The sequence below is a fragment of the Monodelphis domestica genome, chromosome 7, assembly GCF_027887165.1.
Source record: "Monodelphis domestica isolate mMonDom1 chromosome 7, mMonDom1.pri, whole genome shotgun sequence".
In the NCBI taxonomy this organism is placed as follows: Eukaryota; Metazoa; Chordata; class Mammalia; order Didelphimorphia; family Didelphidae; genus Monodelphis; species Monodelphis domestica.
Genome location: NC_077233.1, coordinates 13487469 through 13509735, shown reverse-complemented (window position 1 = coordinate 13509735; position 22267 = coordinate 13487469). Strand labels below are relative to the sequence as shown.

The following is a 22267-nucleotide window of genomic DNA, read 5'->3' as shown; positions in this document are numbered from 1 at the left end:
TCTAACCAAATGCACGCTATTAGGGACAAATGCAAAGTTTGAAAGTTGGGCTCAAAAAATCAACTTTACAAAAATTTAGGATGAACAAGACATGAACGACAAACATGCCACGTGAAAAAGGTCTGCATTTTGACAGCCCTGAATTCAGATTTAGTGAGTTCTCTGGTCAGACATGAATCTCGAGTGCGATTTTCTCTCTACTCGTCTGTGCTTCTTGGTTTCCTTCAAGTTCAGGTGCAAACCCCACCTTCTTCAAGAAGCTCTTTTTAGTCCCCAGCCCTTCCAGGCTTATACTACAGGCATCTGGTTTGGACCCAGGTGTTTGTCTGTTGTCTCTTCTACTAGGATGTCAGCTCTTCGAGGTAAGGAAGTGTTTTTGCCTTTTTTGGGGTAACAATCCTTAGCCCAATGCCTGGAACCTAGTAGATGTTTAGGTAAACTTGGCAAACTAGAGAGCATCTAGAAGAAAGTGACCAGGAGGGCAAAGGGAGGGGTGCAGAATAGCCCAGAAGAGGATCAGATGAACAGACTTGGGAGGGGGGTTAACATGGAGAAGAAAAACATGGGGGGGACCTGATAGGTATCTCCAATATGACTGGTAGTAGAAGGATCCCAGGAAAGGATAGATGGAAGATGTAGGGAGGTAGATTTAGTCTTGAGTAAGCAAGTAATTCCTACCAATTACAGCTCTCCAGATGGAGCACCTCTGGAGACAGGAGGGGGTTCTTCCTCACTGGGGGTCTTCAGGCAGACTCCGGGTGATCCCTTGCCAGGGATATTTCAGTTTGGGATAGAACTAGAGAGAGGCCCACTGAGAGTTCTAGCATTAATGACAGTTTTGTGATCCTGTGACCTTGAAGCACTTTGCAGATTCTCCTTTGATTCTGGATTTGAAACTAGAGAATCTGTGCCTCCCACACTTCTTGGGTGGCTCCAGGCAAATCCTTTCCCTTCTCAGTTTCCTCCTGGGCCAAATGAGCTGGAGAAGGAAATGGCCAATCACTCCAGTGCCCTTGCCAAGAAAGTGTCGGACATGGCTGAGATATCTGAACAAGAGCAGAAACGAAGGGGTCTCTAAGGCCCCTTCCAGCTGTGAGCCCTGGAATTTCATCATTCAAGAGCACTGTGTGGTAGGCTGCAAAGCAGTCTAGTTGCTTGAGTGCTTCCTCAGTTTGCTTATTTACGCAGCTGACAAGGGTTCCAGTCCCCAGCCTCAGAGTTTCTCAGCTCCCATGGCAGAGTTCTCTCTGCAATCATGGTGTCAATTTCCCTCCCACCAAAACTTTCCAAGTGGAAAACATGGCACTCAACAGCAGTACAGAAGCTCCTGGGATGTCTTTGTGTTGAACATTGACATTCCAAGGTCGCTGGAAAGGCAATGGAAAGCACAAGGGCTCTCGATTTCTCTTTGAACAAGGAACTAAGGGAGTGACACTACCTCAGATGCTCTAGAGAGCCGCCATTGTTCCCTGCCTCACCCAACAGCAAGCTCCAGAGGCTCTCCTTTGTCCCTAGAGATGCTGTGGGGGCTAGAACAGGACCCCCTTTGCTTGGGACTATCTCGGCAGCCTTTCTGTGCCATAGGCTGTTGCTACCCAACTCATGAGAGGAGAGGGGCCATGAGGGCAGGACTCACATCCACGATGAGGAAGTCCAGCCAGCACCAGGCATTAGTGAAATAGGTCTGGAAGCCATAGGCCACCCATTTCAGCAGCATCTCAAGGATAAAGATATAAGTGAACACGCGGTCAGCAAACTCCAGGATGGCTTTCACTGTGGCCCTCTCCTCTAGATTAACGTCTTCGAAAGCCTGGAATGAAGAGAGTGAGATAGGATCATGCTCATCCGGAGCATTACTGGGGCCAAGAGTGTTTCGAGATCCAAGCTCTCCTCTTTTCTGATGGCCTCCTAGGATGTCACTAAGCTGCTGATCCCCCCTCCATGTGCTGTACATTCATGCACACATACTGTATTGTGTGTATACATACGTGCATCCATCTGTGTATGAATGTATGTACATATTTGTTGCAGTTCAGTTACAAATGGACGGTATATGAGAACTGGATGGGAGAAATGCTCCCATTCAAACCATCCTGGGAGTCCTGCAGATAACCAAAAAAGGAACCTTTCAAGGATCCAGGAGTTCTTAACCTTGGGATTTGTAAACCTCAAAATTTCTTAGACTTATGAATGTTGGAAATTTCACCATTGGGAAATCTTATACTGGAAAAAATTTCCTACTGATAGTAAGAACTCTATTGAATGTTGGCATGGGAGGATCCTTCTCCTCCCTACTTAAGACTACTTTAGGACAGAAACCTTTTGCTAAACAATGGAAAGGGCTTTGACCTATGCTTAAGCATAGAACAGGAAGTTCTTTGAGTCATGATTGATTTTAGAATTGATACAATAGAGATACTTGGAATGACAGAACCAGGTCTTGGAACTTACAATCTCCACCCTACTCAGTCTAACAGGATTTAGGAAGGGCTGCAGCATAGATCAAGATTTAATTATTTGAGAATATGACCTACAACAGACATGTGCAAAGGGAACAGACCTCTGGACGGTCCTGGGTTAAACTAGAGCCACCATTGGCACAGGGGAGACATGGACAGTGATTGGTAGATGTGAGAACTTAGGGGAGGGAACTTAGATGGTTTCCTTAAAGGTTGGGGGGTTGGAGGACCAGGAGAGAAGCCTGGCTCTGAAGGAGGAGAATGCTCTGGAAACATTTCTTGAAAGGAGGCTCTCTTGAAGGTGGAGCCTGAGTTTGGCATGAGAAGCCTTACCTAGAGAGATCTTGGGTGAATGATAAAACCAACTGACTGATTTATTCATTCTTATTCCTTTCTTACTTTCTCTCTTTTTCTATTGATTAATCAGTGTATTATAAATTAAATTTCTCTATAAAACCCAGTTGGCTTGGGCATATTCATAAATTGGGAATATATTCCCTGGCGACCATCTTATATTTATATAAACCCAAGACACAGTAGAAAACATATTTCAGCGGTCATAATTGATATATATATATTTCCCTTGCTCCCAAACATTTTAATTATCAAAGTTTATGGCTCCCACTCTCTTATCTACAACTATTTAACACTCAAAACTATTTTAAATCTAACAGATTCTGAACTTGGTTTAACAATGTTTTTGATAATTCTATTTTAACATAATGAATTTCTTTTGTCCTCCTACATATTTTATTTGATGAATCTGAAAACATTCTGAGAAGGGGACCCCAGACTACCCTGGGGGTCCATCATACAGAAAGGCCATGACTCCTGATAGGATCATAGATCTAAGAGGGGTCCTTCAAAACCATTTTATCTAATCCTCCCATTTTACAGAAGAGGAAACTGAAAGAGATGAAGCCTGTGGTCACAATGGTAATAAGTATGCACTGCAGGACTTGAACACAGGTCCCTTGACTCCAAACCCATTATTCTTTCCACTGCACTTAGGCTGCCTTTTTAAAATTGTCTCAGATTTTGGAAATGAGCTAAAAGGAGTTTATGAAGGGTGGTAACCTTCTTGGTTTACAGGAAGCTGGCTCCAATATTCTGACGCTTTAATAAATCAGGGTTTTCCCCACTGTGAGTACTCCTTCTCCCAATGCAAATCTTAACTCATTTGTGCCTTCCCATCAAGGCTGCTCTTGACTCTACTTCCTATAATTAATTCTCCATAAGGGCTTCATCCCATGTTCTGGGCACTGACTGATTGAGATTGGTGGCTCCTCTATCTGACAGAATTTAGTTGCATGAACACAGAGGTGAAAGGACTTGCTCTGGGTCACTCAGCTAGAAGGGAGGATATACTGGGGATTGCCCTCTAGTCATCTGGACGATGAATGGGCAGATATTGATGGACTATGTACTGATCATTTTTCACTCTTGCTATGGGACTGGCCCATCCCTTCCCCCCCCCCCCCCCCCCCCGTTCTACATTTTCATTCCAGAAAGGAAACTGGACTCATTACAAATGTACGAGGAGCATTGGGCATTGGTCAATGGCTCAGATGACCAAATACTCAGAACTGGCCTGACTTCATTAAAGAAACTTCTGTTTGCCTCAGTTTTCTCAACTATAAAATGGTGATTATAATAGCATCTACATCACAAGGTTGTTGTCAAATGAATGAGATATGATTTATCAAGTGCTTTACATAGCACATGGCACACAGTAGGTGCTCAATAAATGCTTATTGCCTTCCTTTCCCGTTCCATCTTCTGGGTTAGAATATAAGTTCTAGGAAGGCAGAAATGATTTGGTTTTTTGCCTTCATAGCTTCATAGCTCCAGCACCTAGGCTATTGCTTGGCACAGGCATTTGCTCAATAAAAGCTTGGTAACTGATTCCATCTGACTGCAGGGAATGGTGCTGTCCTCAGGACACCACAGTGCCTCCCTTGCCTCCTTTGCTCTCATTTCAAAGCTCCAATTACCAGGGCCCCACTGCTCAGCAGAATCATGAAGATGATAAAACTCTCAAACCAGTTGTGCTCCACAATATGGTAACAGGTTTTTCTCAGGTTCCAGCAGAGAGATCCAGGAGACTTTCCTGTGTCCACATCGCAGCATGGATAGCGACGAATGCAGCCTGGCAGAAAAGAGGGCATTGAAGTGGTACACACAACATGGCAGCCAGACAATCTCTCCACTTCCCACTCCCTGCTCCATTCCCTGCCACCAAGATTCAGATGCCCTGGATACCATGCTCAGGCAAGCACTCCCAGAGGAGATAGGCTCCAGTCCTTCCTCACCTCACCCTCTTACAATCCATAGGATCCTAGACATGAGTTGGAAGAACCCTTGGAAGTCATCTAGTTCAACCTCCTTCTTTTACAGATAAGGGAACTGAGACCAGGGAAAGGAGATGACTTGCTCAGGGACACATCGGTGGTAAGTAGCCAGGCGGTCCTCTGACTCCAAGCTTAGCTCCTTCTATTACTTCAAACCCCATCTTTCTTCCAGGCATAACCCCAAGTGCCACCTCTGACCCAAGACCATACCTGATCTTCTCGGTTCTTCTTGCTCTCTGCCTTGTGAAATTTCTTTGTGTATGCTTTGCATTCACTTATTCATTTACATCCTAAATCCTCTCAGTTGAATGTGGACTCCTTGGGGACAGGAGCTGTTTTTCATTTTTGGCTTTGCAATTTCAACCTCTAGTTCAGTGTCTGCCGTACTAAATGCTGAATTATCATTTGATGAGTTGAGTCCTAGACCTACCCTTCATTTGCTTGGACAGGCCACTTGTTTTTCTGATTTATAAGGTTCCTTATAGATTGAACACGGCAGATTTCATGATCGCACAGGTTATAGGATCATTGATCTCAAAGGCTATCCTGATAGCTCTTGACCTTAGGATTGATTCCATGGACAAAAATGGTACAGCAAAACTCAGGTAGGTGGGAAACTCACATCAGAATGAAATTTTGAAGGTGCAGACAGAATCAGGACTGAAAAGGAGGAAAAAGAAGTTTACTGACGATAGAGATGAGAGATCAGAGAAACTCACAAAGTAACCAAGATTTTTAAGACATGAGTAGGAAATGAGAATGAGCACAGTAATAGAGCACGGCAAAGGACCATAGCAGGAGCACTAACATCAAGAATAGGCTAAAGCTGAAGGAGACAGCTAAGGACAACAAAGGAAAACAGATATCAGAGAAAAGAGGAGGCTCAAAAAAGGGCAGGACAACTGCTATCAGTGGATTGGATGGTAATGGATAACAGAGAGAAATCAGAGCTACTCACTCTGAATTTTGCTCCTATCCTCTCTGCCAAGAAGAATACTCCTTTAGATAGGAAAGGATAAGACAAAGATGTCTGAAAGGTAGTTGATGCCCAAGGCAAGTATAGTAGAAGAGCACTCAGTTTCCCTAAATGAATTTAGAGAGGGAGCATCCTCAGGTGCTATGATTGGTAAGCCACTGTCTGAAACATGTTGAAGATCCTAGAAAATGCAAAAAGCTTTCAAGAACCTAGAGAAGACAACTGTTGCAATTTTCAAAAAAGGGAAGAAAATAGCATATGAAGACCATAGGCCACTGAGCTTGGCTTTGATTAGTAAGGGAACTGCAAAAAGGACTATTAAAGAAAGGGCTAGGGACTATTTAGATAAGGAAGCAGGGATTGCAAAGCATCATTGTGGATTCATCAAGAATAGGTCAAGGTCCTCAGCAAGCTAGAGTTCAATAAACCCAAAGATCCCAGCTTTTGGGACAACTCACTATTTGACAAAAATTGCTAGGAAAATTGGAAAACAGTATGGGAGAAATTAGATTTGGATCCACATCTCGCACCCTATACCAAGATAAATTCAAAATGGGTGAATGACAAATATAGAGAGGGAAATTATAAGTAAATTAGGGGAACATTGACTAGTAAACCTGTCAGATCTTTGAGAAAGGGAAAGATTTAAGAACATGTGAAAGACAGAGGACATACACTAAACAAAATGAATAATTTTGATTATATTAAATAAAAATATTTTGTACAAACAAAATTAAAAGGGAAGTAACAAACTGGGAAAAAATTTTATAACAAAATTCTCTGACAAAGGTTTAATTTTTCAAGTATATAAGGAATTAAGTCAAATGTACAAGAAATGAATCCATTCTCCAATTGACAAATGGTCAAGGATATGAATAGACAGTTTTCAGATGAAGAAATAAAAACAATCAATAATCACATGAGAAAATGTCCTAAATCCCTCCTGATTAGGGAAATGCAAATCAAAACACTCTGAGGTACCACCTCACACCTAACAGATTGGTCAATATGACAATAAAGGAAAATAATAAGTGTTGGAGGGAATGTGACAAAAATAGGATGCATTGTTGGTGGAGTTGTGAACTGATCCAACCATTCTGGAAGGAAATTTGGAATTATGTCCAAAGGGCCTTAAAAAAATATATGTCCTTTGATCCAGCACTACTACTACTACTAGGTTTGTACCCCAAAGAGATAATAATGAAAAATGTTTATTACAAAAATATTCATAGTCATGCTATTTATGGTGGCAAAAACCTGGAAAATGAGGGGGGTGTCCCCTGATTTTTATGGCTGAACAAATTATGGTATATGATGGTGATGGAATATTATTGTGCTATAAGGATTGAAGAACTGCTTGATTTTTAAATGAACTGGAAAGACTTTCATGAACTGATGTGGAGGGAAATGAGCAGAACCAGAAGAACATTGCACACAGAAACTGACACATTGTGGAATGATCAAATGTAAATGACTTTGCTACTAATAGCAATGCAATGGTCCAGGACAACCCTGAGAGACTTATGAGAAAGACCCCTATCCACATTGAGAGAAAGAACTGTGGGAATAGAAATGCAGAAGAAAAACATGGTTTATCACTTGTTTATATGGGTTTTGGTTTTAAAAGATGATTCCATTACAAACATGAACAATATGGAGGGGGCAGGTGGGTGGGTGGCTCAGTGGATTGAGAGTCAGACCTAGAGATGGGAGGTCCTGGGTTCAAATCTGACCTCAGACACTTCCCAGCTGTGTGGTCCTGGGCAAGTCAGTTAACCCTCATTGCCTAGCCCTTACCCCTCTTCTGCCTTGGAGCCAATAAAGAGTATTGACTCCAAGATGGAAGGTAAGGGTTAAAAAAAAAATGAATAATACGGAAATAGGTATCAAGTGATAACACATGTATAAACCAGTGGAATCCCTTGTCAGCTCTGGAAGGGGGGAGGGAGAGAACATGAATCATGTAACCCTGGGAAAATACTTAAAATTTAAAAAAAGAATAGGTCAAGATGATAACTGCTTGATAACAAAAAATTAAAATTTAATTAAAAAAGAGTAAGTCATGCCTGATTAACCTCATTTACCTTGTTTGGCTAGAGTAATAAATTCATAGATCAAGGAATGCTATAGATATAGTTTACCTAGATTTTAGCAAGTCATTTGATGAAATCTTTTGTGTGATTCTTGTGGACAAGACAGAGACATGGGCTAGAAAAGAGTATAATTTGATGGTTTCAGAACTAGTTGAGTGGTTAGAGCCAATATACTTGTTTAATGTCAGCCTGTCAGGAGGTCTCCAGTGGAATACCTCAGGGATCTATGTTTGGTCTGGTTACCATAACATTTCCCACCAATGACTTGAGTAGAGCACAGATGTTGTACTTATTAAATTTGCAAATGACACGAAGCTGGAAGTGGTAACCACACGTCAGATGACAAAGTCTGGATCCAAAAAAGAGCTTGGCAGGTTAGAATGGAATAAGATGGAATTTTAAAAGGAGAAATGTACAGTCTTAGACCTGTGCCCAAGAAATGGACTTTATAAGCACAAGATGGGGGAGGCATAATTACATAGTAGATTGTCTGAAAAAGTTCTAGGGGTCTTAGTGGATCACAAGACCAATATGAGTCAATGCTGTGACATGACAACCAAAATGTTACTTTGATTTTGGTCTCCATTAAGAGAGGCACAGCTGCCTGAAATAAGATAATACTTCTGCGAAACACTGCCCTAGTTAGGCAACATTGAAAGTTCAGGGTTCGATTCTAGACGTTACATTTTAAGAACAACGACAAGTTGGAGAGCATCTAGACAAAGATAACTAGTCAAATTTCGGGATTGTGAGAATCAGTAGAAGGAAGTAGAAATGTTTAGCCTGGAAAAGAGAAGTCTCAGAGGGGACATGAAAACTGTCTTCATGTGTCTGAAGAGCAGGCACGAGGAAAAGGGAGTTTTGTTCTTTTTGGACCCGAGGTCAGATCAAGAGTAATGGGGGAAAATTATGAGTCCAATTTAGACTAGATGTCAATGGACCTCCCCCAACTTCTTAAGGATTGCTGTTCAATCATTTCCAACTCTTCATGACCCCATTTGGGATTTTCTTGGCAAAGATAGTAGAGTAGTTTGTTATTTTCTTCTCCAGTTCATTTCACAGATGACAAAACTGAAGTAAATAGGGTTAAGGTACTTGCTCAGGGTCACACAGCCACTAGATGTCTGAAGCCAGACTTGAACTCACAGAGAGGACTTTTCCTGCCTCCAATTCACTATGCCATAGCTAAGCAGAAGTAGAGTGCACTCCTTGGAGGTCTTCAAACAGAGAATGGATGACTCTCTGCTGAATTTGTCATAGGGAGGCTTTTAAAGATCTAAGTTGCATTAAACAGCCTCTTGGGTCCTTCCCAACTGGAAAATTCTGCGATTCACAGAACAAATGTTCTCTGTGTCTGTCTTCTCTCCTCTCCTCTTTCTCGTCACCCCCCCCTCCCCAACCCATCCTCTATCTCCCTTTTTTCTCTTGGGATGACACGTCAAAGCATATTCTTCTGGGTTTGAGAGAGGTACGGATTATAACTCAGCGCTTGTCTCTTCAGATGAGTAACGGCAGGCCTTTATTTCTAGTCTGATTATGAAGGGATCGGCTTTCATGAAATGGGAGTCTAGTGAGATAATGAATTGTTGACGAGCTGTTCCCCCCATGGTCCATATGCTTGGTATTTCCATCGCTACTGAGTCAGTGAGCTCGTTGTCTCCCCGATTAGTCTCGTGGTCCTCGCTAAATATCTCTTCCACGCCCTTATTTTGTGGGCTACGCTTGCTAAGACAGAGGCCACAGAAGCCCAGGAGTGTGGACATCCCAGTGATGGGAGGGTATAAGCAGGCTCCAGAACCCGAGAAAGCTGGGGGCTCCCTTTGACCTCTGCACCCAGTTCAGGTACCTGGATCAGGTTGGAAGTTCTCCGTGTTTGTCGTTTTCTAGGTTTGGCACCGAGGAAGAGCCAGAGATGAGCAGTGTTTTGATGGTAATAAGAAGGAAGCCGGCGGGTGCTTGAAGGTAGGTTTCTGATGGATTGTAATTAACCTTCCCGCCACAAGCTGGAACAAACCCAAGAGCAAGAGAAACCAAAGAGAAAAGCCTCCCTCCCAGGCTAGGCAGGTAGTCAACTGAAAGCAATTACTGACCCTCCGTGAAACAATCTTCAGGCTCCTCTAAGATCTCGCTGAGGTCCGTCATCTGCTTTAGGATGAGCTCCGGATCAGGGATGTCCACTGTGCTGCCTTCAGAGCAACTTGTGACATCTCCTTTCTGCAGGACAAAAGCACAGAGTAGCGGGTCCCTCCCTGCCTGCCTTGTGGCAGAGAGCCCAGGAGGAGAAGAGCCACTCACACAAGCGCTCGCCCAACTCCTTCAGGAAGCTGGAGGCCACCCAAGGGGCGAGCGATGGAGCCTGGACCCAGTAGCACCAGGACTGTATCCGCTTTGTTATTGCCCCTCTTCAGGACCGTCCAATGGCTGCGCCCCAATCTCTCCCCAAGGGCCCCTCTCCAGAGGACTCCAAAGCCCGGAAAGCTCCTCACTGCTCCCCAGGTGCTCTCTTTCCACTTTCCTTTTGGGGCTCGTCCCTTCCCTCCCTTACATTTTCCTTCCTCCCTTCCTCCCTCCTCTGTTAATAAGCTCAATATGATTTATATGGGCTCTGTCCCTTCCTTCCCCCTTGCCAACATGGAGATCTCACAGATTGCAGGCTCCTCCAGGCCAGGGACTAGCTTTCTTTCTCTTAGTTGGACCCCTGCACTCAGCACGGTGCCTAGGAAGAAGCTTTATACAGACTTGGGATTGGTTCCCTCAGCTGAGGAGCCGTCTTCTACAGGAAGCCTGTCTGGATTCCTCCAGCAACTGTAGCAACTTTGGAGGCATCTTTAATGTAGTCTTTGTTTCATATATATCTTTCTGCCTATTCATATAGCCACCGTCTTGTCTGTATACTTTTTGTTGCATAAATAAATATGTATCTTTATACCACCGATGTCTATTAGTGTGTGTATCTTTAATATACTCACAATTACCTACGGATACTTTGATGCCATTAATCTGCCCATTATTATGTTTTCATATACTTACATAGGTATAGTTTTGTATCATTAACATGCCCATTTTTTTAACCCCTCACCTTCTGTCTTGGAATTGATACTGTGTATTGGCTCCAAGGCAGAAGAGTGGTAAGGGCTAGGCAATGGGGGTCAAGTGACTTGCCCAGGGTCATACATCTAGGAAATGTATGCAATATTGTTATTTTTAAATTTAATTTTAATTAATTTTTAAACCCTTACCTTCTGCCTTACAATCAATCTTAGTATCATTTCCAAGACAAAAGAGTGGAAAGGGCTAGGCCATGGGGGTCAAGTGACTTGCCTAAAGTCACAAAGCTGGGAAGTGTCTGAGGCCAGATTTGAACCCAGGACCTCCCATCTCTAGACCTGGCTCTCCATCCACTGAGGTACCCAGCTGCCCCCAACATGCCTATTTTTGCAAGTATCTTTGATGTGCCTATTTACTGTCCTTCCTCACATGACTCCTGAGGACAGGAGCTTCTTCATTTTGGCCATTGTCTCTTCAGCACAGAGTAGGCAGTAAATGAAGGTTTACTGATCAGTTCACTGATTTTTAGCTAAACAGAAGGCATGGGCAAAGAGAGGCAAGGGGGAAAGGCCCAGACCTGACCATGGGCCTCGGTTTCTCCTTGTTTGCTTCTCCAAAAGCCCAACATTCTCAGTGCTTCCCCCTCATCCTTTCATGCCCTTACTCCCTCCCCAAGCCCAGCCCCTGAACAGAAGCTGGCACCAAAGCTCTGCTGAGCTTCAAATCTGTTTTCTGTCTCTCAGATGAACTGAAATCTACTGACTATGGGCAACCCTGACTCCAGGGAAGGGATCCTGTTGCCTGGTGCAGGGAAGCAGAATGTTAAATAGCACTGGTGTCAGACAGCCACAGTGCCAAGGATCGAATGTTACCTCGGTGGGGCTGCCACCTGATTGGGTATCCTTCCATTGTTTATCCAGGTACAAGGCCAAGTCTTCGGAAGAGGTCTCCGACATGGGGTGATGGTTATTTTCCTGTGGTCTTCTTTCTTCTTGAAGGGGGACTTCCTAATGGGAGAGAAGCCTGAAGGTCATCCACCTTTGGGGTCAGCCCTGATGGACCAGGGATCCTCCCCTCCTGGTTTCAATCCTGAGAGAAAGTTCTAATATAATAACAATTTAAGCACAGGTGAAATAGGTGAAGGTGGAGGCCATTGCTCCCTCAACTGGTGACATCCTTCAAAGCCTCTCAGACCATCACTCACACTTTCCACTTTGACTTCCTTCCAGGGAAAGTCAAAGCCCACCCTCCGTCAGTATCCTCCAAACTTAAGTCACTCTCTAAGGCCTAGACATCACCACCACAGTGTGTACCATTATCACTGCTATCATTATTATTTTATGAAAAGCTTTGGGAGAACCTGGGCAAACTGTGCACATAAAAGAAAATGAGTTTCATTGGGCATGGAGCAGGCTGGATCTTTGGAATAACCACTACCCCGCCTAGAGATCTACCAAGCATCTCTTCAAGGGCTTTTCCTAGCATTCCCCCCAGAATTAAAGTCCTCCCTGGCCGATAGTTTGCAGATGGTTCTCTTCTTTTTTGAAAATCAATACGACAGCTGCCCTTCTCCAGGCCTGTTCTACCTCTCCTGCTTCTCTTGATCTCTCAAAGATCATTGCCAGTGGCGGCCGCGTCTTCCGGTGCAAGAGAACAAGATTCATCTGGACGCGGGGGACTGGGGAGAGCCAAGTACCCTCTTACTATCTCTTTCCTTAAACTAGTCATCAGTCCTCTTTATCCCTCCATTTAGAGTATAGAAGTCAGCCTCCTTCGAAGAGGAAACAGAAACGAGCGAAGCGGTCGCTTCCTTCTCTCTGGTGTCCGTTATCCTGGTCCCATCCACCTCAAGCAAAGGCCCAGGCTTTAGTTAATCTCCCGAAGCCAGTGGATCTGGTGACTAGGCAGTCATGGATTTCTTCAGAGGAATGCAGGATCATCGGGTGGGGTCCGACTCTAGGACGCTGAGAAGAGTGGCTAGTGAAGAAGTGAAGGCGTCTTTGTCCAGAATCACTGGATCGTAGGGTACACCCCTGCCAAAGAGGGCTGGGCAGAGGCAGCGTGACTGGCCAGTGTGCATCTGAAGCCCTCTGGGGAGCGACAACTTACTACCTCCCAAGGAGCTGGTCAGCCACAAGACCAGAAGCCTGTGATATCAAAGGATCCGGGAAAGGCTTTTGGAGGTCTCAGTTGACTCACAATAGGATGGATGTGTTTCAGTGGTCCATTACTGGCGTGGCAGGAGGTCTCCAGCACGTAGATCTGTACCCGACCCTGTGCTGGCTAACAGTGGTCATCAGCGAGTTAGGTGAAGGCGTCGATGATCTGGGGATGATACCAGTTTGAAAACAGAAGATGACAAAAGGCAGCAGCATCCTAAAGACTCTGGACAGCCTCTCATTAGATGGAACTTAATAGAGACAAATGCAAACGCTTCCCTTGAGTTCCAGAGATCGATTCCATAAATGTAAGATGGGGGAGGCACGCACAGACAGCAGTCATTCTGGGTTTTTAATGGATGGCAAGCTCAAGAGGAGTCGGCTGGCCGATGAAACAGCTCCCAGATCTAGTGAGACCTCTAGAAGTGGCCATCAAAGAGCTGCCCTGCTCCAACGTGCTCACCAGGAATCTTATGTCCAGGTTTTTTGTACTACAGGCTAAGGATGACATTGCTCAACTGGAGGATGTCCAAGGTAGGCAACCAGGACAGCGAAGAACCTTGAATTCATGACTTAAGGCTAAAAGGATGAGGCCTTTGTAGCTTGGAGCAGAGAAGCCTTAGGGAGTCATGATGGCCGTCTTCAGGGTTTTTAAGGACTGTCCTGTAGAGAAGGGATTAGACGTGTTCTGCTTCACCTCAGAGGGTAGAACTGGGAACTATGGGTAGAAATTGCAGAGATGGATTTAAACTTGCTGGCAGAAAAAGCCCAACTTGCTCACAATGGCAGCTGTCCCAAAGCCCAGAGAGAGAGGGCTGTCTCTCAAGGGGATGGGCTCACCCTCCTTGGAGGTCTCCAAGCACAGGCTGGGCAACTACTTGTTGTCTGTTTTTATAGGCGAGCCCTCTTCCGGTGTGGGTTAGACTAGATTGCCACTGCTATTCTTTCTCATTCTCCAGTTCTGGGCTGCTCTAGTCCTTGGCCCCTCTGTGGCATTTGCCACCAGCACCACTCCTTTCCTCGGCTCCTTTTTACCTACAGAGACCCAATACTTTGTTGGTGTCCCTTTTACCTTTTTGACTTCTTCCCCTTTCTTGTCTCCTTCCCTTAATCCAGAGAATCTTTTCCTAATCCTTTATGGCAGATGATTTCTAAAGAAGGACACCCGGGTGGTACAGTGATAGAGCATTGGAATAAAACAAACAAATAAACCCAAGTTCAAATCCTACTCCAGGCACGTATGAGCTCTGTGATTCTGTAGGAGTCACTGAGAACCTGTGCCTGCCTCAGTTTCCTCATTTGTAAAATGGAGATAATAAGAGTACCTATCTCCTTCCATGGCTTCCTTGTGATGATAAATGCTAGTTGTGGCCATTATTATTGTTATTATCCCCAAGGTCGGCCCTTCACCTTTTTCTCAACTCTCTCCTTTGGCAAACTCATTCAGTCTCAAAGCTTCAGATCCCACCTTGATGTAGCCCCCCCCCCCCCCACCTCATTTCTCTTGGGACTCCCTTGAAATTCACAACTTTGTCTGCCTATAGATGAAGTCACACATCCTAGACTTTATAATCTTGCATATCTGGAGTAGTTATATTAGTAATAATCAATAACAAGGGCAGTTAGGTGGTTCAGTGGATAGAGTGCCAGGCCTGGAGATGGGAGGTCCTGGGTTCAAATCTAGATTCAGATAATTCCTAGCTGTGTGACCCTGGGCAAGTCACTTAATCCCCAATACCTATCCCTTACTGCTCTTCTGCCTTGGAACTGATATTTGTAATGGTTCTTTTTTTCTAAACCTTTACCTTCCATCTTAGAATCAATACTATATATTGGTTCTAAGGCAGAAGAGTGGTAAGGGCTAGGCAATGGGGGTCAAGTGAGTTGCCCAGGGTCACGCACTAGGAAGTAACTTGTAATGATTCTAAGATGGAAGGGAAGGATTTTTTTTTAAACCTTTACCTTTTGTCTTAGAATTAATACTACATATTGGTTTTAAGGCAGAAGAGCTGTGAGATCTAGGTAATGGAGGTTAAGTGGATTGCCCAGGGTCACACAGCTGGGAAATATCAGAGGCTGAATGTGTATTCAGGTCTTGTGGACTCCAGCTCTAACCACTGCACCCCCTGACTATACTCAGGGAATGGTAAACATTCCACAGGGTTTTTTTTTTTTTAAATTCCACAAATTCTTTTGGCATAGAAGAACAGAGACTTTGCCCTTGTCACTTTACAGAGTCTTCACCTGTTTTGGGGGTGCTGCTTCTAATGCCATACTTGGCTCATCCTCATCCTCTTCGTCTTCAAGATCAGATTCGGCCACAGCCATCGGGACTGAGATTTCCATGACGCCATTGGTCACAAGATTCCCAGGGCCATCGACAGGGCAGCTGGCCAGCTCCAAGGCCAGCCCATTGGGAGCTGGCTTATCTTTGATGCTCCCAGTGCTGGGGAGAGCCTGGGCAGTCATGTGGTTCAGGGCCCCTGAGTCCGAGAAGGCCATTTTCACCACGGCCTTCTGTTTTTCCTTTCTGGCCTTGGAAATCCAGAAACTTCTGCCCCAGAAATCCCGAATGGTCTGCGCTATGAAATGCATGAACTTGTGGATCCTGCCCAGGGCTTTCTGGAGGTTGTTGTCTCCATCGTCCTCCGAGGCCAGGTTGTCAGCACTGAAGGAATTCAGCAGCAAGGCAATGAACAGGTTAAGGACCTGGAAACAGGGAGAGAAGAGAGAAGCATATGGGTTTGTAGGTCTGTAGAACACCTTCCTTGGCTCCCTAGTACCTTGTGAGGGCAGCTACAAGTTGAAGATGTCCTGAAATATAGCTAACATTTCTCTAGTGCTTTACAAATATTATTTTAGGCTGGCCTCATAACAATACCCAGAGATGGGTGCTGTGATTATCCCCATTTTATAGATGAGGAAACTAGAGGCAGATAAATAACCTGCTAGGGTCACACAGCTAGTAAGTAACTGAGGCTGGATTTGAACTCAGGGTTTCCTGATTTTAAGACCATCACTTTATCCACTATGACTATCTAGCTTCCACTTCAATTTAATGATTCTCCACTACACCAATGCAAGCTGAGTGTCCAGGCTGAGGGAGGTGTTAACTTCTACCCTCTGCCTGACCTGAATTACAGTAGAGGCAGCCACGGGACATCCCAGTTACCATATTGTGTAACATAACTGGTTCGAGAATTTTATCGTTTTAATGCTAATCAGAGATTTGAATTGAGAGCAAGGGAGGCAAGGACAGCACTATTCTCTGAAGTCTCCAGCCGCTGGCCTCAAATACTGCCTAGCTGTGTGACCCTAGGAAGATCCCTTAACTCTGTCTGCCTCAGTATCCTCAGCTGTAAAATGGGGAGAGAAATAGCACCTACCTCAGAGTTTTTGTGAGGACCAAATGAGGTGACATTTGTAAAGCACTTGATAAAGCCAGAAAGATGAGATCTATTATTATTATTATCATCAAATCAAAAATATAGTTATTATTATTGGACACCACGTTTCAGGGCTTGCAGGAAAATTGGCTTCCTTGGTGGAGAAGAAGGACTCGGGCAGCGTGGATGCATTGAGGAAGAGACGGCAAAGAAGGAACCATCAGAGGGGGAGAGGAAGAGCCATGAAAGGAGCCTTCCCAGAGCCAGTGGGGAGGGAGTGTCAGGAAAGAAGCCTGTCGGGTCTCGGGCCACTTTAGGTTTCAGAGGATGGAGCCCCCCAAACAATGGAGTGATGGAGAGAGGCATTGTTTTTGGAGCCAGAGAAAGTGGCCCAGGAGCCCTGGACAAGTTCTTCATCCCCCTCAGGCGGTGGTTTTCCTCCATCTCTAAAAGGGACCCAGGAATCGGTTGGGGTCTTGGATGTGACTATTTGGAGAAAAGCTCGAGAGGCGCCAGGAGCCTTCTGAGCCAGCTTCGAAGTCCGGGACACAGTGACCAGCTCCCGTGGAGTCCCACCACTTACCACCAGGTTCCCCAGCACCATCACCATCAAGAAGACGATGAGACACAGAGGGATCCCAGACACTTCCATGCAGTCCCACATGGTCTCGATCCATTCCCCACAGAGGATTCGGAATATGACGAGAAAAGAGTGGAAGAAGTCATGCATGTGCCAACGGGGCAGCTGCTGGGTGTTTTTATCGCGGAGTTTATCGTAGTTGTCTCCAAAGAGCTGCTTTCCAACCACGGCGAAGATGAAGACGATGATGGCCAAGATCAGGGTGAGGTTGCCCAAGGCTCCCACAGAGTTGCCGATGATCTTAATGAGATTGTTCAGGGTTGGCCAGGACTTGGCCAGCTTGAAGACCCTCAGCTGAGGAGAAGCAGAAAGGCGGGGGCGTTACTTAGAGTGGTCATCCGTGGCACCACCATCCATTCAAAGCCCACGGAAGCAACTGCCCTAGAGCAGGGGTCCCCAACGTTTTACACAGGGCCCAGCTCACTGTCCCTCAGACTGCTGGAGGGCCGGACTGTAGAAACTCTGAACAAATCCCTACGCACACGGCACAGATCTTATTTTAAAGTAAAAAACAAAACGGGAACAAATACAAGAGTTAAAATAAAACACAAGTAAATTTCAACCAACAAACTGACCAGTACTTCAATGGGAACTCTGGGCCTGCTTTTGGCTAATGAGATGGTCAGTGTCCGGGTCCATAGTTGTCACTGCTGGCTGTACCAAGTCATGCAAGTGTGCATCAGTGAAGCTAGATCTGGCTGGAGATTTCAGATGTTTCATTCTGGAAAAAGTCTGCTCACATACAGTACTCTGCGTCTGCGCCCTGTGCTCCTCTCACTGACCACCAATGAAAGTGGTGCCCCTTCCAGAAGGGCTATGGGGGCCACACGTGGCCTGTGGGCCGTAGTTTGGGGACCCCTAGGCCTAGAGAGAGAACAAGCTGCGCAAGACTCGATCTTGAGACCCAGGACCAGATCCTTGCTTGGCCACTTGCTTAGCTGTCATTAGCCTCTTTGTGTCTCAGTTTCTTCATTTGTCAAATGGAGGTAATGACAGTTGATCAAAGATATAGACAGGGTCCTTTGAAAACCTTAATGTGGTTTATTAGTGTCAGTTTTGTTATTAATCAACTAATCAATAAAAAAATCAATCAGTAAAGGACAGCTATGACGACTCAGTGGATTGAGAGCCAGATCTGGAGATAGGAGGTCCTGGGTGCAAATCTGACATCAAACATTTCCTATTTGGGTGACCCTAGGCAAGTCACTTAGCCCCCATTGCCAAGCATTTAACTATTCTTCTACTTTGGAACCAATACTTAGTATTGATCTAAGATAGCAGGGAAGGGTTTAAAAATCAGTGAGCATACATTTATAAAGTACCTACTATGTGCCAGGCACCATGCTAAGCAGAAGGGATGCAAAAAGAAGCAAAAAGCAGCTCCTGCCCTCAAAAAACTCCCAGTCTAATGGGGAAGAAAACATGTAAAAAATACAAAGCAAGCTACATACAGGATAAATAGGAAAGAATTAAGAGAAGGAAGACACTAGAATTAAGAGTGGTGGGGGAAAGATTCCTATAGGAGAGTATTTATTAGGCAGCTGAAATATGCTTTAAGAAACACCTTACTTTCTGAGTATCAGTTCTAAGAAAGAAGGGCAAGGGCTAGGCAACTGGGGTTAAGTGACTTGCCCAGGGTCACACAGCTAGAAAGCATCTGAGGTCAGATTTGAATGTAGGATCTCCAGTCTCCAGGCCTGGTGCTCTAGATGCTGAACTACCTAGCTGCCCTTGTGCTCTTTAAAATGATTAGCCTTTGGGCCCCTGTTTTTCCAGTTAATTTCTTATGATTCCCCTTCACACATTCTTGTTTCTATTTCAATTTGGCCAGCAGACAGCCAATCTTCTGCCTGACATCCCACCTGTGCACCTTTGCACAGATTGTCCTTTATATCCCAAAGGTGGCACCTCCACCCTTCTCCCGCTTGGAATCCCAGGTGCTTTCCCAGCACAGCTCACCTCCTGACTCCTCATTCTTCCCAGCATCGGTCCTTGGTCTCCCTCTTAAAATTCCTCTGTCTAACTTTGCCTGTATATCGTGTCTGTGTTGTGTGCTCTTTTTTTTTAAACATTTAAAATTTTATTTTTATTTTATTTTTAAGCCCTCACTTTCCATCTTGGAGTAAATACTCTATTGGTGCCAAGGCAGAAGAATGGTAAGGGCTGGACCATGGCATGGGTGAAGTGACTTGCCCAGGGTCACCCAGCTGGGAAGTGTCTGAGGCCACATTTGAATCTAGGACCCCCGTCTCTAGTCCTGGCTTTCAATCCACTCCCAGCTGCCCCCTGTGTTGTGTGCTCTTGATGGGTAGAGGCACTTTGGGTTCTGCCTTTACATCCCCATCGAGGACCAAGGTGCCTTGCCTGGAGGCATCCTTTAAGAAATATTTGTAGATTTGAATTCAGTCATTTTAAAGAAAATTCATATAGAGGACCAAGTTCCCCTGACTTGGCAGTTTCCGGTTCAAATTTTATGCTAACAGGGACAGTGATGGGTTTCGGTCATTATGTGGGTCGGCTGACTACGCTGTTCTCAGCTCTCTCCGGAATATGTGCCTTGGGTCCAGGGTGGTTTGGGGGAGAAGAAAAGGGAGCCGGCCAGAGTTTGTAGATGAGCCAAAGTCAACTCATCCCTGAGACTGGCAGAACCAATTCAGAATCTTGAGGCCTGGCTCTCTGGACAGCGACGGGTCATCAATGAAGGACAGCAGAGGATCTTCGATGTCATTGAGCCTCAACCTCTCATCCTCATCAGCATCTGTCTACAGTGTTCTCTGAGTGCTGTGGGCTACAGAGCCAAAAAGAGTCTCCCACCTTTCCTTGGGGGAGCAAGGGAAGGGAGAAGAGCTCTCAGTGTGGCCCCAGAGGGTGACCCCACTCCATCACATTCTCACATGGGGCCAAGAATAGGCCAGGCACTTTCTCTCCGAAAGCCTCAGTTTCTTCAATTGTAAACTAAGGGGCTTGGATAACGATGACCTTTGTGAGGTCTTAACGCTCTAAAGGGAGAATTCTAAGACAAATGCCTCGGTTAGAGAGTAGTGCTGGATGGGGAGAGTAGCAAGGCTCATCCAGATGGCACCAGTGGCTTGGCATGTCTGGTTCTACCCATCAGTGATGTGTTGGGCAGGACAGGGAGCCCTGGATCCATCATGGATTTCTTATGCCTGGAGTTCTCTGATATTCCCCCAGGGTGGTGGAGTGAGGACTCAACAGTAACCATAACAGTGACAACGGTGATGATGATAGAGATCAGAATAATAGCATCTATACAGGCTTCTAGTTCTTCCCCAAACCATGCCACCTGTGCACTGCTCATCCACCTAGACTGTGCTGTTCATGCTGGGCTCTGACAGATGAACTTTCATCTTATCTTGCCTGAAATAGTATTCAATGGTACTTTCTAGCCATTTTCAAACTCTACTGCCATGAGTGCCATCTTGAAGGCACGAAATGTTATGTTTGCTTGTCATTAGTATGCCCAGTGCTTAGCACAGTCCCTGGAATTAGTGTTTAATAAATACTTTTCATCCATCCATCCATCCATCCATCCATCCATCCATCCATCCATTCGTAGTATTTTAAGGTATGCAGGGCAGTTTACAAATATTTGAACTTTATAACAACTTTAGGAGGTAAATATCAGTGATATTATGACTCTTATTTTACAATTAGGGAACCTGAGTCTCTGAGGAGTTAAGTGACTTGTCCAGGGTCACACAGCTAGGAAGCATCAAAGGTAGACTTCATACCCAGGTCTTCTTGACTTCTAGTTCAGAGTTCTTTTCACTGTCACAATCTCTTGGTATCTGAATAGGTCCAGGAGCCCAAAGCTCATTCAGGGCCCCCTCAGCTACTCCCAGGATCCCTTGTCAAATGTGTCCTTTTGTTGGAGGTACAATGGATTGATGCCACAGTCATGGCCCTCCCTGGCATCTGCCTTGCTCTATGACCATTCCCTTTACTATGGGGTTGGAGTCCCTTCTGAGCTTTTCCTTAGAATTGATACTAAGATAGAAGGAATCTCGGTAATAATGTACCTTATCAGGGGTCATTTAGCCTCTGGCTGAGAACCTGCAGGACTTGAGGGAGCCTCTTCTCTCCCCAAGGCAGCCTGTCCCATTTGGACTTAAATGCGTTTCTTTACAGCTCTTGGTACTGCTCTCTGGGGTCAAGCAGAAAAGGCAAATCCCTTCATCTTTTCTATATCATGTCCACCTCTGATGGCTTCCTTAGCTCTACAAGGGCTATTTTAATGGATGGTTGAGATGGAATTCTGTGGATACACATCAGCTAGATGGTTCAGTAAGTAGAGTATTGAGCCTAGAGGTAGAAAGACCTGAGTTCAGATCTAACCTCAGACCTGTACTAGCTGTGTGACCTTGGGCAAGTCCTTTAACCTCTGTTTGCCTCAGTTTTCTCCATTATAAAGTGGAAATGATATCAAATGGGATCATATTTGTAAAGTCCTCAGTGTAGTGCCAAGCACACAGGAGGTGCTAAATAAATGTTAGCTATTACTATTATGTCACCCTCTCTCCCTGTCGAGTGAAAGCTCCTGGAGGGCAGGGACAGGTTGGTGGGGTTTTCCCCTCGAGTGACCCACAATACGGGCTTGTACCACTGAGGTAAGCTGGCCTCACGTCCCAAATCCCCAGGGAGAGGCATTACCAGTCTGAAGGAGCGGAGCACCGACAAGCTTGCTTTCTGGGGCAGACCCAGCTCCACCAGGCTCAAGGTGACGATGACACTGTCAAAGATGTTCCAGCTCTTCTGGAAGTAATAGTATGGATGGAAGGCGATGATCTTGAACACCATCTCAGCCGTGAAAATAAACGTGAAGAACTGTGGAGGGAGAAGAGATTTCAGCCAAGCCGAGTCTCAGGTCGTGGCCCCCCAGGACAGAACACGGAGCAGAGGCTCTGTTCTCCCCGATACCCTCCTGCTTACGCTCCCTTGTGCACGTGTGCATGTGAGCATGCACACAATATACCCACATACTGTAGAGATAGACATATATCTATACATGTGTAGCTCTGTACTCGTGGCTGCATCTATGTGCATCTAAGACAACTAGGTGACAGTGGAAAGAGTGCAGGACTTGAAGTCAGAAAGTCCTGAATTCAAATCCTGCCTCAGACACCAGCTGGATGAC

The 22267-nt window shown here is 45.2% G+C and overlaps 1 protein-coding gene across 1 annotated transcript in view; it reads right to left on the bottom strand.

Annotated features, from left to right (window-relative positions):
- SCN10A (sodium voltage-gated channel alpha subunit 10) overlaps positions 1–22267 on the bottom strand; it is a 98116-nt gene that overhangs the window by 18497 nt on the left and 57352 nt on the right. Inside the window, exons 14-20 of the mRNA XM_056804224.1 lie at positions 21784–21957; positions 17056–17406; positions 15331–15795; positions 11800–11934; positions 9970–10093; positions 4454–4608; positions 1637–1810 (exon numbers count right to left, since the gene is read on the bottom strand). Of these exons, the coding sequence (XP_056660202.1) occupies positions 1637–1810; positions 4454–4608; positions 9970–10093; positions 11800–11934; positions 15331–15795; positions 17056–17406; positions 21784–21957 (1578 nt within the window). The remainder of the gene's footprint in view (positions 1–1636; positions 1811–4453; positions 4609–9969; positions 10094–11799; positions 11935–15330; positions 15796–17055; positions 17407–21783; positions 21958–22267) is intronic.